This window comes from Pipistrellus hanaki (assembly GCF_964339955.1).
Source record: "Pipistrellus hanaki genome assembly, chromosome: 4".
Classification (NCBI taxonomy): Eukaryota; Metazoa; Chordata; class Mammalia; order Chiroptera; family Vespertilionidae; genus Pipistrellus; species Pipistrellus hanaki.
Window position 1 is genome coordinate 11490796 of NC_140506.1, and position 17803 is coordinate 11508598.

At 40.5% G+C, this 17803-nt stretch overlaps 1 protein-coding gene across 6 annotated transcripts in view; it reads right to left on the reverse strand.

Moving 5' to 3' along the window:
• CTNND2 (catenin delta 2) overlaps window positions 1-17803 on the reverse strand; it is a 715685-nt gene that overhangs the window by 269969 nt on the left and 427913 nt on the right. For all 6 annotated transcript variants that reach the window (XM_084880857.1, XM_084880856.1, XM_084880854.1 and 3 more), the window contains one exon: window positions 4785-4979. In XM_084880857.1, the coding sequence (XP_084736983.1) occupies window positions 4785-4979 (195 nt within the window). The remainder of the gene's footprint in view (window positions 1-4784; window positions 4980-17803) is intronic.

A 17803-nucleotide genomic window follows, 5' to 3' on the forward strand; every position in this document is an offset into this window, starting at 1 on the left:
CCATGCTGTTGCAAATGGTAAAAGTTCCTTCTTTTTAATAGTGGCATATATTCCATTGTGTAGATATACCACAGCTTTTTAATCTACTCATCTGCTGATGGGCACTTAGGCTGTTTCCAAATCTTAGCTATAGTGAATTGTGCTGCTATGAACATAGGGGTGCATATGTCCTTTCTGATTGGTGTTTCTGGTTTTGGGGGATATAGTCCTACTTCAAGAGAGTTTACTTCTGTTACTTTAGGGAGGAGGAACCTTTAGCATCCAAGCAATGACATTTCCAATAAGTTATCATTTAGAATTAATCCTAAAGGTCTTTCAATTTTCTGCACTCTGCACAGGCTGATCCATGCCAAATGCAATGGAAAATATGCAAGATAAATTTAAGATGATCTTTTAATGTTAGATATTGTTACATTTGTGGAAAGTGGCATTTAATGCAGAATTTTTAGTAGTGTGGAATCATTATTACTGGAGTTGATGTTTCTGAATTTTTCCACGAAATGTTCTAGTTGCAAACACTGTCTTCTTTCAGCTGTAATTAGATTTTTTACTTATATCATTTTATATATAAAATGAGTTGATATAGGTAAGCATCTGGAAGCTCTTCCTAGCTTTAAGACACTATTTACCATTGAGCTTATTAAACATTTCCATTTGGGTGATAATGTACCCCTGTCTTCTTAGATCAAAAAATGGTAAGATTTTAAACTAATAAATTATTTGACTTGCTCTAATGGGAAGTAAACAATTTTACTGTTTGAAGTAACAGCATTCACAAACAATAAACTGCAAATAACCCATATTTTTCTGGACTCAAGTGGTAATTTTAACTGAGAATGTTATTTATGTATCATTGGAGAATAAACATAAAATTTTATGAATATGAAGGTTCTATGTAATCCTTCTATAACTTTACTAAGCACTGGCTGGTATTGCATAGAATTAAGATTTTTAAAAATATTTTGCCAACATGTGCAAATATTTTTACCACATTCTTTTATTTTAAAAATCATTTTATTGATTTCAGAGAGGAAGGGAGGAGAGAGAAATAAAAACTTCAATGATGAGAAAGAATCACCGATCGGCTGCTTCCTGCATGCCCCATACTGGGGGTCCAGCCCACAACCTGGTCATGTGCCCTGACTGGGAATCGACCCCTGACCTCCGGGTTCATGGGTCGGTGCTCCACCATTGAGCCACACTGGTCAGGCTTTCACCATATTCTTTTTTCTTTTTTATGTTGCAATACTTGTCATCCTCATAAGAATATTCGGCATGTTTTCCCCTTGCAATGTGTCTGTGATAATTCATTCTTTATTATAAGCTGACACTTCCATTACCGAAAGCTCGATTTCTCCACTCTCTTAGAATCACATTTATCTACCGGGAAATTCACGTGTCCATCACTGATGCAGACGTTGGCCATTCTCACTAGTCTAGAGAGATGAGTTCGCGGGATTGTCAGAGGCAAGAGTTTGTGTTAATCAAATGACTCCCAAGTTGACAGTCATCGATATGTCTTGAGTTTGAAATACAAATTTGTATTATTTAGTTTCTGCTTAATAGACTTCAGCATAAGCAAATTCATGAGGCTCACATATTCCTTGACTGGCTGTGTCTATTGAACAAACTCTGGTTTTGAGAAGCCTTTTTCCCAGATGAAAGGTATGTTTTATTTTCACAGACACCCTAGTTAAGAGTGTGCCTCTTTAAATTTTCTTGGTGCAGGATGTTAGATCGGTTGTCCTGGAAAAGTAGGTGGGCTTGTTCACACCATAGTCTTCCTCACAGGCCTGTTTTTCCTGCTGCTGTACACACTATTCTGCCTCCCTGCCCTGGGAGAAGGCATGAATGGCAGCCTGCCTCTGCTTCTGTCTCTCTCCCCTCATTTACTGGTGAGATGGCACCCTCGGGGGAGCCCTCTTGACCATGAACCACTGCAGATTCAGTAATTTTTATCTGAATAAGAGGATTTTACCTTCTCTGGGGCTGTGAGGCTGACTTCTGTCTTAACTTTCTCTCTGCCTCCATAGTAAGAGAACATTAGGGCCCAAGGAGGCTGGCGGGCCACGTGAGAGCCCACACCCTCTGCTGGCCCAGGTGGGCAAGAGGTCTGTGGTTCTTGTCTTGCAGTGGCTGGGGTGTCTGAGCCTGATCTATCTCAGTGAGGTCTGGGGGTGGGTGGAGAAGGAAAACCCTCTTTAGACCATGTTCTCTGGCATAGCTGTGCCTGCTTAGTTAAATAAAATCTTATTAATTTTCCATGTGAACAGTGAACTTATTTGTATGATTTACCATCCACAAGCCTGGAGCAAAAGAGAGGAGAGAAATAGGATTTACTTACCCTGATCCTTTAACATGTATTTAAATGAATATAAATACTCCTAGGTAAATCTCTATCATTAGGAAATTTATTTTAGGAAATTTATTTTAGGAAAGCCTAGATAAGTTTTTTTGAATACCCAAAGGTAGTCTGTGCTTCTCATCTGAGTTGATGTCTGAGATTTGCATTAGCCTTTATAATAAAGTCACAGGGGTGAGTGGCTTAGTGTGGCAATCAAACAGGATAGATGGAGGAGGAAGACCAAGAGGACAGATGAGAAAAGATGCTGGGAGGTTGAGCGCAAGGGGCAATGCTGAGAAAACCCCTTTGGTGGGAAGTTTAGGGAGCTTTAACATCTCACCTTCAACATCTATAATTGTTTTCTGATTTTTTGCTGTATAGTCATCTTGAGTATCTCTCAGCTCCAGAACTGTCTGCTATTCAAGAAAGCCTTTGTGGCATTTGGGGCAAAGGAGGTCCAGGGACACTCAGCCAAGAGTGATGTGGGGACCTGAGGTGGTAGGGAGCACAGCCGTTGCCCTGAATGACCAAGGGTGGACATGGATGAAAAACCCACAAAACAGATTCTATCTTTAGAATGGTTTGTAAGCCATTTAAAAACGTGCACTCCCTGAAGTATATGGGGCTGAGCTCATGAGGGCTCCTGAAACAGGTGGCCAGCTGTGTCTGGCCCAGGACCTCTGCCTTAGGAGAAACTCTACAGTCCCGTTTATTTATTTAAAGTGCAAGCATCTTTCTTTGTCTTTAATCTGGCAAGCATGCATGAAGTATTGATTTCTTATTATAGCTAATTTTTCATTAACTCCCCAGAAGTTTATTAATGAGATCGTTCTAAGAGCATATGAATACAGAACTGAGAAGGAACATAATCCCTTTGGTTGTCTGTGTTTATTCAGATTAGATACTGAAGCTGAAACCGGTTTGGCTCAGTGGATAGAGCGTCGGCCTGAGGACTGAAAGGTCTCAGCTTCCATTCCGGTCAAGGGCATGTACCTTGGTTGCGGGGACATCCCCAGTAGGGGGAGTGCAGGAGGCAGCTGATCGAGGTTTCTCTCTCATCAATGTTTCTAACTCTCTATCCCTCTCTCTTCCTCTCTGTAAAAAATCAATAAAATATATTTTTTAAAAATTAGATACTGAATATCTCTGAGGTTATCTCCATCTTATATAAAATTACCTTAATAACATGCAACAAACTAAACGTTAAACCAGCCCAACCTCAGACAGGGGTGGGTTTAGCAGGCTGATGGTGAGAGAGATTCTGACAGAAGAATAAATGGGTATTTTTTTCATCTACACAAGATAGGTATTATTAACACTGGATGGCACTTACAACGTCAAACATAAAATCAAGAGTAATTCGTCCCCTGTTGCCCATGGTGCTGTAGAAAACGGAAATGTAAATACCAATAATCAACTATGAAAGCAACTTAGCTTGACTGGATTTCAAAACGTGCAATTTAGTATCATAATGCAGTTTAACAAAATTGCTGCTCTCTACGTGGTGGTGACTAGAGGAACGACCATCTCAAGAGGCAGAGCCCTGTGAGCCCAGGTGGAGACCAGAGCTTCGCTGTCCCAGCCTCAGCCCCTGTCCAGGCCAATGTGAAGAGTTAGGAAGGAAGGAGAGAGCACTGCTCTCTGCAAATCGTCTACAGAAAATTTTCTGAGATTACTTAGCAATGCTCAGCTTTATAATAATTGCGACTCTCAACATCTTAATTATATCCATTTTGTAGTTAAGTGTTCTCTGGCACACAGAGTCATGACATTTGACCATTTTATTTTGCCAATGGCTGCACATTCTGGGAAAACACGTGTCTTTCTTCATGTGGCCTCTGCTGGTATTCAATTCAAAATATAGATTTAATCCGGGAAAGTTATACAGTTGATGGAACTGCATGCAATGGCCAATATCCAATCTTTAAATAATAATTTCATATAATTCAACCTAATAGTGAGTACAAAATAAATTCTCAGTTTGCCTTACAAAGTATGCTGCATTTTGTAGTCAATATGTTTTTCCCCCAAGCTTGCCAAGTAGGTAGACTACATCATTTAAAAAATACTTACCAGAATTAGGTATATGCCTTTGACATCTCATATAATAACCATGCTTTCTGGAGGACTTATACTCATTAAATATATTGGTAAGGATGAATAAGGAATTACTCCTAATTCCTTCAGTTTGCCTGTTTGACAAAATAAGCTTACACCCTCCATGGTATGTCTTTCATTCACAACATACTTAGGGAGGTTTGGTTTCCATCATCACCATCACAGAAGCAGGTCACAATGCTTGTAGGGAGAGAGGACACACACACACACACACACACACACACACACACACACACTCCCTCCTTTCATGAGGAGGGTTGTGGGGCTCCCAAGCATGCCCGCCCACCCTGGACAGGGCTCGGGGTGGGTCCTGAATACACACCTGTGCTCGTGCGGTAGGTGCCGGAGTGTGCTGGCGGCAGAGGGTCCCCCTGGCTCTGGCTGAGACTCCTCATAGGGGGCTTCTGATAGACGCGGTCCTCATAGATGGGGTCTATGTGGTGCTCCGGGGACTGCAGGGCCCGCAGCTCCGGGCCCAGGTGGCCGTGCTGGCTGCTGTACGAGGCCCGGGACCCGGCTGGAATAAAATAACAGCAGGCATGAAGACCCGACCAGTATTCAAGCAGAACTTGTTTTATCAAAGGCATATTTGATATTTTTTAACAAAAATGTTGAAATCTGCAGAATATCAAATGAATGACATGAAATGGCAGAAATACGTCAAGTTAATCAGCTTATCGGCATCACCCAGCTGCCTAGCTTTGCTCCCCAACCTCATCGTCCTCTGAGGATAACGAATCTGAGATAAATCCACACGGAACAAGGCCACTGAAACATCCATTTTCTCAGTCTACCGAATGTTGCTTGTCTTCCTTACTAACGGGATCAGGCAGACAGTCAAACCTAAAACCCTCTGATCATCCCATAGCCCTTGCACCTTAAATTTTGCAACAAGTTATTAAACTCATGATCCACTGAATAAGCCACGATGGCAAGCCATCTTTATGTTGTTTCTGAAAAGTGAGCCTGAATTTGTTCCCATCAGTTTTTCCCTGGACAACGAATGAACCAAAACGTTCAGACTTACAACAACCTAAGACTCTGAGAGACAGATTTTTTAAAGAACATTTTTAAGTTATATATTACTTCATCCTTACCCTCTAAATTGAAGCTTAGTGCACCCTGCTCTGAAGAAGATACAAATAGCTGGTTTAATTTATAAATCGAGGCTACATACACATCACTCGCCTTATAATAGTTATATGTCACTGTATGTTTCATTTCCTTGCGTTGTATGGGGAGAGGTGCGGCTCGGGAGCCATGCTGTGAACCTCTGCACATGGGGAAGTAAAGTTTTATGAGGGCTAAGCAGTTGAGTTGACACAAGGTAATGAGGACGCTGATTGAGAGCCAGTATTTTGGTCAAGGTCCGGTCAGAATCACAGCGACAGTGTCAGGAGGATCATCTCCATCGAGGCAGATGAAGTAAAGGACATGGAAGGACAATGAAGGGCATGGGGCTTCCAGGATAAATGGCTTCTCTAATGAGGTGAGCAGAAAGCACACAGGTGCCAAATGAGGCTGCAGCTGATGTTAGGAAAGACCCTTTGCTAAGTCTCCAAAGCTAATGCCCACAGGGCACCCTGAGGTTTAACTGTCAACTGCCTTTGAATAGCCCCAGCTCTGAGCTCCCCACTCAAACCTACAGCAACAGGGTGTTGCAATTCCTTGATTTTGGAGGTGTTTGTGGGCAGCTTTACCTCTGTTCCTCTGGTCCAAACCCTTCACTGGGGCCCACCTTAAAACCTGCTTCCTGAGGATCCCTTAACCAAAATGATTTCAATATTCTTATCTAGTATACTTGAGAAAAAAGCCACTCAAATGTTTTTAAATTGGCAATAAATGTTTTCCTAATATATATTTTACACGGGGTGCTGTCAAAATAACAATCAAATAAACAAACAGGAAACAGGATTTCTGGATGATTGGTGCAGTGCTAAGACTTCTATGAATTTAGTAATAATTAAAATCACTAACTGTTTTGAGGAAAGGCAAGTTCCTTACCTTTCCCTTTTCTAGTAATTATTTTAATCCTAATTCAGATCGCATGCAGATGAATGATAGGTCCAAAATAACTGCTTTGCATAATTATGTTCATTGCATCTCACTGATCACATGCCAACATCACACTGAATATTATCTCATTTTGACATTTTCCAAAAATATATTTTAAGTATGATAATCCATGTGTTCCTGCTGTCAACTCTTGCTACTACTTGGAAGTTTTAGAAATAGTGCCAAAAACTTTCAAGTCTAAAAGCAAGAAAACAGTCTTTGCAATTGACCATTGAACAACCCGTGGGTCAGAGGCACTAACCCTCACACAGTCAAAAATTCCTGTGTAACTTCTAACTTCCCAAAATTTAACTACTTCTAACCTAATGCTGACCAGAAGCCTTACGAATAACATAGTTGATTGACACATATTTTGCATGTTTTCCTGTATCATATATTATATTCTTAAAATAAGCCAGAGAAGAAATATGAAGAAAATCAGAAAATACATTTACTATTGCCTTTATCAATACCATAAGTTTATGTTGTCTGTTTACAAGATGAAAAAAGTTGCATATAAGTGGACACATACATTTCAAATCTGTGTTGTTCAAGGGTTACTATACTTAAATGTTTTATAAATAAGTGTGTGATCCATCGCTAGTAGTTAGAAATGTAATTTTATCACTGTTCTTTATTCTAAGCCCCTGAAAACATCTAAGGGTGTGCAATGAAAGCACCTGTTGACCCTTTAAGTGGCCATATGATATGAGGGCGTATGTGAAAATCCTCTTAGTAAAAGCATTTATTGGGCATTAGGACATTTTTAATAGCATACAATGAATCAGAAATCAATGGCCAAGGGACACGGATCTTACAATAAAGTCTATCTTTGTGGATATCACTATAACTATATGCTGACAGTTAGAAAAAATATAATAGAATTATTAAATATTTGAACAATATATTTTTTATTAGCATGTTCTTGATAAAACTATAAGTTTACAGTGTTTCCCTGTGAAAACATTTGTGCAAATGCATTTGCATACATAAGCATTATGCACAGCACTGAATGAGATAGGGCTTTCTAAAAGGAGCCTTGTTTATACTCCTTTCTATCCATTGTGATCCTTTCAATTGCTCACGGGTGGGCACAGTTATTGGCAAGAGCAACAGAGAGACTTAGGAGAAAGAAGGGAGACAGGGAGTAAAAGGTGAAAGGTGCAAGTTCAGGAATTCATGTTTTCTACCATTCAGCCTCAAGTAAGGCCTATATGAACAAAACCTATTTTATTCCGGGTAATTCCAAGAGGAAAAAAAAATCTCACACAACCTCTTCTGGGAATGTGCTGCAAAAGTTCACGAGGTGGTGAAGATATTTGCTGATCCAAAGAAAATGTACTTTTCTTTAGCAGTAGTTTCTTTCACCATTATGGTCTGTTTGACAATAAGTCCTCAGCATTCTGGGCTCAGAATACCATCAGTAAGCATTTGTGTCTTTGACAGGAACTGAAAAGATGTTATCATAGCAAGGAAAAATGCTGGAGAAACTGACTTTATCCAAAATGTCACAGATGTCCAGGGCAATGAAGAACAATTCTGAGAGCCTCACCTTGACTGAGATGAGGGTTCAGAACTACAGCATGACAAGGTGCAGTGAAACATGGTGGCCAGAGAGAAAAGGAAAGCAGACCCTACAGGCCAGACCCACTGCAGCAAAGGGTTCCCCACCATTGCAGGCAGAGGTCATGCAGATATAATACCTGTGTCTACAGAGCACTTTATGACAAATTTTCTCAACAAGGCTTACCTCATCCAATGTCCACCTTGCCTTTTTTTTTTTAATTGATTTTTCACAGAGAGGAAGAGAGAGCGATAGAGGGTTAGAAACATCGATGAGAGAATCATTGATTAGCTACCTCTTGCACACCCTCCACTGGAGATGTGCCCGCAACCATGGTACATGCCCTTGACCAGAATTGAACCTGGGACCTTCCAGTCCGCAGGTAGACGCTCTATCCACTGAGCCAAACTGGTTTCAGCAATGTCCACCTTTCAATGCTGTCATATCATTTTACTTTTCCTATTTCTCTTCACAAGACAACATTTGGATCTAGAGAGCTAAGGCACTGGTAATTTTCATCTGTAATGTGAATCTGAAATTAATGGGTTTGAGGGCCCACATCTGGATCATGAATGGTCGGTTTGCAGGCTAAGAAAGGTTGTGACTCTGGAGGGTGCTCTGTGAGGGCCACACCTCTTGCATGTCCAGGAGCCCTGGAGGACAGGGGAGAACCTGCAAACTGATGTAGGACCAGGCCTGGGACAGCTATTGTACAAGAGCTACCTTTGGTCATAAAACTTCCATCGCCTGCTCACTCCTGGCCATTCTGCTGTGGCACTGGTGGTGCGAGGGGAGAGGGAAGGAGGGTTCAGTCCTGTGGCAATGAGGGAGGTTTAAGCTCCAGGGGCTCGGAGGGGTGGGAAGACTGGACCACTGGAGAGGACACTAGACCTCTGATATCCCCTGCTTCTGTGTAGGCATCTTCACACTAGCACCACCATTTACATGAGCAAGCCCTATGTAGAAGCTAGAGACCATGGCTCACCATCAAGTTCTGCAAATGAAAGGTGGCATTATGAGTGTGGATGTATCATGTTCAACAGTTTGAAGTAAAAATAAATTGCATCAAAAGTAGTAATTCTACTGCTATTTCTTGAGTAAATTTTGCCCAAATAACCTGAAACAAGAAGACATAATTTGGGCTCCAGATCTGTGTCTAATCAGTTGGGTGAATCAAGGGGAGTCACTGAGTCTCTCCGAGCCCAAGTTTCCTCCAGTGTAGAAATACAGACAGTAATGCATGCATTTGTATGGCATGAAATAGTGGGAGGATCAAGATGAGAGTGATCATGTCGGAAAATGGATACTAAAGCCTACGATGAGTATTCCCATGTCACTCAACCTCAGAGTCAAATTATATTATCTCATGAAAATATATCTTTTGATTGGGAGAAAAACTTCTTAACAAAAACCTTCAAAATATCAAAAATGAAACAGATTTAACTTGGAAATATGTGACAAAAATTGATAATTTTGTAGAATATTACAAAATGTAAATTATATTTTTATGATCTTAAAGGAACAATATCAGGGTTGCTTGGTAATGGATAATTGCAGGAATGAATTAGGTCCAAAAGGGAAAGATATATTAAAATGACCAAGAAAAGGTAGAATCCTTTTAGAAAGGGGTACGGCATAAATTAAACCTGCACATTAAGGACAAACAAACATTTGCTAATCTAGTAGAAAGCCAGCAACAGACTTGTAGGGAGCTGTTGACATGGAAAATAATTAAGAAGCTGAAAAGACTGCAGTATCTCTCACTGCCTTGCTTGTCTCATCCTCAACACCACATTTCCACTGGCTCAGAGAATCCAACAGGCTCTGTTTGCATCTGACAAGCAACAGGCAACATTTATCATTTTTTAGATTGATTTGCAAATGAAAGTCTATATGCTTGTATTATTTATATGTACCAGTTAATCTATACTGACCTATATTTTCATTCATTCAACACATATTTACTGAGTGTCCAGGCAACTTCTAGGAGTTGCGGACACCAAGGTGCTTAAGACAGACCAGGTCTCTGGCCTTGGGAATAAGTAAGAGATCACCTTTATGTAAGTATAGACATAGAGGCTGAAGTAAAATTAAGTAGGATAGGGGAGAGGAGACGAAGTGCTGGGGGTATATTGCTTCGATAGTGGGGTCAAGAGGTTCTTTCTGAGCATCTGGCATTTCAGCAGGAAACTTCAGAGGACCAAAGGAGGAGTCACAGCAGCAGGATGCCTACTTTTCAGCCAAAGAGAACTAGTAGCCAGAGCAAAGGCGCTCTGTAGAGATTCATTTCATAATATTTACAGAAGTGATTAGGACCTACTTAATCCACACCATGTTGTAAAAGAAATAAGTTCATACTGAGTTGACAGTAAGAACTGAACAGAAATTTTCTTAACTCAAAATGTCACAACACAGTAACTACATTTTTATCAAAAGGATGTGAAATATTCAACAGAAGATCACACATAAACTCATGAGAATTTCATTACTAAAGATTCAGCTCAAATACACACACACACACACACACACACACACACACACACACACTAGACTTTTCTTTCCTGAGAATATGATTCATTCTCAAATCTTTGTTTATTACACAAAGAATATTCTGGGGGACTCTGAAATAGTGACTCCTGAACACAACCTCCAAAAGAAATGAACTCAGTCCACCTGAGTGTGGGAGTGGCACTGTGTGTTTAATGGGTATCCCCACACTCATAATTATATAGAGAGATAGGAGACAGGCATAGTTAAAATAAATAAATAGTGTGTTACAACCCTCAATTTATGACTTCTTGATTTCTTTAAATAATATCATTTATTACTATGTTAGGCCAAATTACTTAATAGAATGAAACAAATTTGTTCCATTTTTCATTATGGCCCATTCACATTTTTAATCTCTATACTATATAATTGATGACCCCCTAATTTAATGCAAATTAACTTGCTTTGCATGCAAAGAAATAAATTTGTACATGCTTTCATTTAGAAATATCAATATAAGGTTCTTAAAGGGGGAAAAAAAATGCCACTGATCTCTTCATGTCAAATTTGGGAGCCAGTTTTAAATGCTCATTTGCAAAGAAATGGAAGGAGGAAAGAAGGGCCAGATGCCAGGGTGGTCAGGGTGAGCCAGCAGAGCAGGCTGACTGAGGCCTCTGCGAACAGGCGCCAGCGATAAGCGCTCTCATTTCTGAGATAAAGAGCTGTCTGCAGAAGAAGAGCTGTACATTTCCTGTGCTGTGGAGGTAAACACAAAGTAAATCCTAGGAATTCATTTCTTTAAAAAAATTGCACACTGATATTTATTAACACAATTACATGTTTGAAGGGCAAAATAGAACTTTTATAGAAAAGTGCAGAGCCTAGAGGAGAAGCAGATTTCCCCCCCACAAACCCCTGCTGTAACTCTTCCCCTTGCTAAAACCTTGCTGAATTCAGGGGTATGGTCCCTGCCCATCACTAAGCAACGTGTCCAGGAAGCATGACCTGTGCAGTAGGTTGCCTTCCCTCTGTGATGTGTATGGCTTTGAATAGTTATTTTGTGCCTCTTAAAATATGTAGTTTTATATATGATTTCATTAAAATTGAGGGGGAAATATGACATGAATGGATAAGCACTTTCAGAAAAACAAAATATAACAATTTTGGTTATAATGTTATTATATCATACATGTGTGCTAATTGCTGAGAGAGGTAACTATCACATCTTGGATCTGAGGAATACCTCTCCACAATAAAAACTTGTTTTTTCTTGATATTTTTGCTCTTGACTCAAATCAAAATTCCAAAATCCACATCCTACACCTGTTACTTCAGAACTTAATTTTAGTCTTAACCTGTTAACCGGGGAGTTCCCTTTTTAATTACGCAACCTGTAATGGGCACGTACTTTTTCACTAGGGCGTGTCAGTACGTCACGCCCGGAGGATGTAATTTCATATTATTTTTTATTTATTTATACTTAATTAGTATAAATGAAATATATATTTTTTCATTTATTTATATATAAAGCACAAAGGAAAATACAAAATTATAAACAAATAGAAAAGAATACCAACAAAAAAATGGAAACATCGAATTAAAAAAATTATAAATTTTACAAACAATGATAAAGATTACAAAAAATATATAGCGTCCCTTTCAGGGCGCAACATTTATTTCAAGGACGTATTCATATGTCCTACCCATTCCCGATATTGTTTATGTTTGACGTATTTATAGGTCCCGCTCAGTTAACAGGTTAAATTATTTCCTATGTATCCTGACTCAAGTCCATGAACTAAATTGCATTTGCAAGTGACCATTAATTCATTAAATCAGTTTGAGATCTTATCTCATGTTGTAATAAGTGTTAAAATACATGGGCCCATTTTCCATACAGGCTATGAGCTATATTTCAGACTGATGTTTAGAAGGGAGATGATTTATTCACATGGATTCAATGGTAAATCTGCAGTGAAGCCTAATAATTTCATGTGACAGGCCATCTGATGATATAAAATAATCTACAAGTTTGTTTTAGAAGGCAAAACCTGCCCTCCTGTTTCATCTATTTTATAAATCCCAGATTCTCATATATTATACTAAGGAAATACAGCTTTGCTGCTGTGAAGGAAAAGAGCCACTTGCTAACCTGACAAGCTCAGGGTAGGCCTCTGTGGCAGTCTTGCAAACTCAGAGACCTAAAATAACCACAAAAGATGGTTTGAAAATTAAATATCTAACTACAAACAGGTTATAGTGGGTAGTCATGTCCTAGGATATTTCACCTGACAAAGATCAACTTAGATCTTTACTGAGCCCCTTTGCCTTTTTGCCTCTAAGATAACATATCTGTGAGATGTCTGGGTAACTTGTAACTTCCTTTTTACCCTGAACCCCTCAGGGCACAACAAATGGCCTCCAGAGACATTCCCTCATTGTTATTGTTATCAAGTTAATTGTCAACTGTTAATTGCTTTAAATATCCATCTCTGTAAAAGAAGCACTTGTCCATCATTTCACCTTTTACCCTATCCCAGAGGTCCCCCCCCTTTGCTCTGTCCCACCTCCCTAATCTATCACCAATGAATTTCATGTAACTCACATAGTCCCTTCCTTTGATTGCAATGATAAATATAGATGTAACCCTGCATTCTCCAGAGCATTAGCTCAATCCCTTGAGGTTGTGCTTCCCTCCCAGCATATGTCAAGACAGTTTGGCTCAAATAAACTCACAAAAATTCTTCATGGGTTTCAATGTGTTTTTTTTTCCCATTAACACTATCACAAGTAACTTGCATGCTCACCCAGTCTCTGACAAATGACGAAAACAGAAGGAATTGTTCCCCGTAACTTTCTCGATGATGTTTCCAGCATAACTTATGGTAATGATGAAGCTTCGCCACACCTATTTCCAAATGAACAATGTACTCTGTTGAGAGTCACATACTTTGCAGTAAGAAAAATTTAAAGGCCAGTCACTGGTCTGGATGCAGCAGTAAGGGTGCCCACGTGACCTTATTCTTTATAAAAGCAGGCACCCCTGGTTCTTTTATTTTCTAACCACAAGCATTTCTCCCCAGGCTGTTAGAAAAACAGGCTTCTTTTGTTCAGCTCCTTTTGTGGCAGACAGGCATGTGGAAAGTGACCAGACAGGGGTAATGGGGTCTAATGAGCTCTGTGGAGTCTGCTATCTGCATTCTTAGGATGGGCCATTTCCATTTTGTTTTCAGTCAAAGGTCATGGGGCCCTGCACCTATGCTGCTGTGAAGGGTGTGCTGTGTCAGCCTTCAGGGATGGCTCTGTGTTAAAGAAGGGCCTGCGGAACCTGCTTGTCTAAGACAGCGTTTTTCAACCGCTGTTCCGCGGCACACTAGATGTTGCCTGGTGTGCCGTAGGTGCAGACAAGACAAGAATTTTATAATTTTTCACTATTTTGTTTACTTAATATTTCATAATAAAGTAATTATAAAATACTTTCTTTGTGTTTATTTGATTCCTATTCAAGAGAATTACTTTATATATAGTCAATGTAGGCACAGAGTTAAATTTTTTAACATTTTCCAATGGTGGTGTGCCTCGTGATTTTTTTCATGAAACAAGTGTGCCTTTGCCCAAAAAAGGTTGAAAAACACTAGTCTAAGATGGCACTGGCACTAGTGAAACACACTGGGTAAACTGGGGTGGTTAGGCGCTTGTGCCCAATACTCATCTGTGGTTTCCTATGGCAGGGGAGGTAAAGAGAAGCTCTGAATATGCCAGCCATGAATTCCTGTGCTTCTCAAAATGCCATTTGCATCTGATTACCCTGATTAAAATCCAGGTTCTGACTCAGTGGGTTGGGGGAAGGGCTGAGGGTCTGCATTTTTAACAAGTCAATGTCTGATTTTCTCTATCAGTGGAGGGTGGGGTCATTTGCAGTGACAATCCTGTGTTCTGTGAACTCCTAGGATAATTAGGAACAAAAGGAAAATTCTTGTGGTTTAAACCTTTAAAAGGAATTGCCTACCCCTGAAACGGGGCAGTCATTTGGAGTCCACCTGCGTGTGGTGTTCTTGTGGCTGTGCTGGCCAGTCAATAAATCCTTGCCTGCTTTTTTAAATTAATTAATCAGCCTCCGGTGGTCTTATTTTTGAATCCAGGGTTCGACCCCACAACATTTGGAGTCCCACCTTTCCCTACTTGCTAGTCTACTGCCAAGTTATCTGTATTCCTATGTATCTCGCCCCGGCCCCCACCACATACACACACACTCTGGGCCTTCTCTTCACTGCCCTGGGACTTCATTCGAGTCATGTTCATTGTCTCCTGGATACCATGCTTCTCCTTTCATGCCCTTATATAGCTGGAATACATCAAGTGTTGTAACTTTCTAGGGAAGGATACACAGGAGATAGATTTTATGAATACTTGTGAATCTGAAATTATTTGGTCCTCCCTTTATGATGATGGATAATTTGGCTACATATAGATTTTGGGTTGAAAGTTATTTTACCCCAGAATTCTGAGAGCACCACTGGGTTGTTCTTTATCATGTAGTATCACTACTGCAAGTCAGGTGGCGTCTGTTTTATTTCTCCCCAAGGGTGCTAGGATATTCTTATGTTGGTGCTTTCAAATTTCGTGATGTAGACTATGAATTACTTTTTATTCCAAGCATAGGGTATTTCCTATGAAGGCACAGGTGCCTCAGCTCTGAGGAATTTTCCCATATTACTTCATTGATAACTTGTTTCTCTCCATTTTCTTTCTGTGACTCTAGTAATGTTGGATCTGGATTTGTCCTGCGAGGCTTACTGCATTATTCTGATATTTTCTGTCTTCCCCCCTTTATGTTCTCCCTTCCCAGTGATGTCCCTGACTATTTTCCAGTCCTTCTATAAAATCTTTAATTTAGGTAGTTATATTTTTGTGGCCTAGAAAATATTTTCTTGTTATTGATCCTTTTATATATCATCTAGTTCTTACTTAATAAACACAAGATTGTCTTAAATCCTTCTTAGCACTTAACCTAAACTTATTGCTAGTTTCTCTTAATCTCTTTTATTCTGTTAATTATCTCTATTTCTGCTGAGGCACAGTTCATTTTTTTTCTATTTTTTCAGGCTTCTAATCCTCTCAAATTCCTCAATAATCCCTACTATAAACGTATTATATTTGAGAAAGAAAATCTCTGAGGTAGTTTCTTCTTGTGCTACAACCTAAAAAGAAGTGCTCCCATTTCTAAATGCAAATGTTTCCCATTATGCATCCCTGAGGGAGAACTAGGGACAGGACGGTGGGACATCCAGGCTGGCACTTTCCTTCTGAAAGAGAAGGTCAGGGGCAGTCCTGAGCCACCTGGCAGCTCACTGCCCACAGAATGGTATGAAATAGACTGTAGTAGGCCATGGGCAGCCATAACCAAAGTCTACTTTCTCAGACAGTTTGTTCAGTTTCTTCAATAGTCAATCCCTGTTCTTCGCCTTGGAGTAGGCATGGGCTACACGGCAATATCTTGGTAGGAGAGAAGTGACATGTGTGGGAGGAGGCAGCCAACTTAGAAATGCCTGGAGCCCTGGCTTTCAATGGATCCCTTCATCTTTAGGCCTCTCTTCTTTCCCAGCCCCTCAGCTCAACTCTGACCCTTGAGCCTGTCCAAGAGTTCACTGAAGACCTGCCAGTCCACCTCCGCTGTGCTGACAGAGCAGATTCTTGGGAGAAACATGGACGGTTTTAATTGCTTACCACTCCTATCTACTTTGCTTTCTAGAAAGTTCCTAAAAAGGCTTGTCGGTGACACCCACCCCCTGGCCTTGGGCCTCTGTACTCTTTGTCTTTTTTGTGATGTCATTCTTGGTTGCAATCCTGTACATTATTTTTCAAGGGGTCTGAGACATGGGGAAGATGTCTGAGACAGAGGGGACATGATTGGTTAGACTATGCCATCTTGTACTCTTGCCCAAGATACAGCTTCATTTTTTAAATTTACATTTCCTAGTTAAGCACGATCAATATCATATAAGTATCAATAATATTGCAAAAGCTTTGGTTGAGATCTACATAAAAATACCATTTTCCTACCAAAATGAAACCTGGGACAAAAGCAAGCCTGGTAACCTCATTTTAATTAGCAAGGTTGCCATATGGTAGGCAGGGAAGGGGAGGTATTCATTCCTGTGAATCAACAAAAGAGAAAGACATCAGGAAGGCCTTTGGGGCCACCTAGCAGCTCAAACATTGAGTTTCAGAAGCGGCCACCAGCTTACTGTAACCAGATGTTAAAACAGCCTTTCGCTGCTGCAGTCTGACCCAGACACAACTGGACGGAAATCAGATAGCAACATAACCGGGCATGAGATGCTGTGCAAAGTGACTACGAAGGAATGCCTGGTCACCGTTTCTGGGAGTGCTGGGTCTCTGAGCAGATGGAGGCTGTTAGACAGGGGTCAGCAGGTGCAGAGGAGGTGTGTCAGAGAGATGGCAGTATCCATGCTCTCGGTAGGGAGAGCCTGGGGATAAGGGTCTTCCATGGGACCCCTCGGAAGAGGGTTCTCTGCTATAAAATGGGGTCCCAGAATCTAAGGGGCAAAAGGCTGAAGGAATGTTCACTTTGATGGGGGGAGCAGGAAAGGGTCCATATATGGGAATAGACCTGCACCTCTCAAGCTTGTTGATCTACAGGATGGCTGGGTTTGGCTCCCAGAATAAGAGCACATGGGGAAGGGACCTGGGCTAAGAGGCACAGCCTCTGTGCCATGCCATAGAGCTTCTGAGGTTGGGGGATGGGGCTAGTTCAAAAGACTCGGAAATTCTGGTGGAGAGTCAGCTTTTTTAACCACCTTTGAAAGAAGATTAAAGTGTGGACTGATTTCACTGGTTGATCACTTTCTAATTAGCAGGTCTAGACTATGGCTTTATTTTATTTTATTTTTTACTTCTGGGTGAGCAGGAGATTCTCAAGAACTGATCAAGTACTTGTGCCCTGCAGGCAAATTTCACCTTCAGGAAATGCAATGTAAAGGAGGAGTGGAAGCCAAGTGTATCCTGTTGCATTCTGACCATATCTCAAGTGCCTTGTGTTAAACAAACCGGCTCATTATCTGGGCAGACTTCTTGTTTCCTTTGAGAACCTGCCACCAGAGATCACAAAGCTTTATTCTAAGATTAGACTTTTTATTTTTCCCCTTTTCCTTTCTTATAACAGGTGCACCTGGCAGCACTAGCAAGTCTGAAATCTGGAAATACGTGAA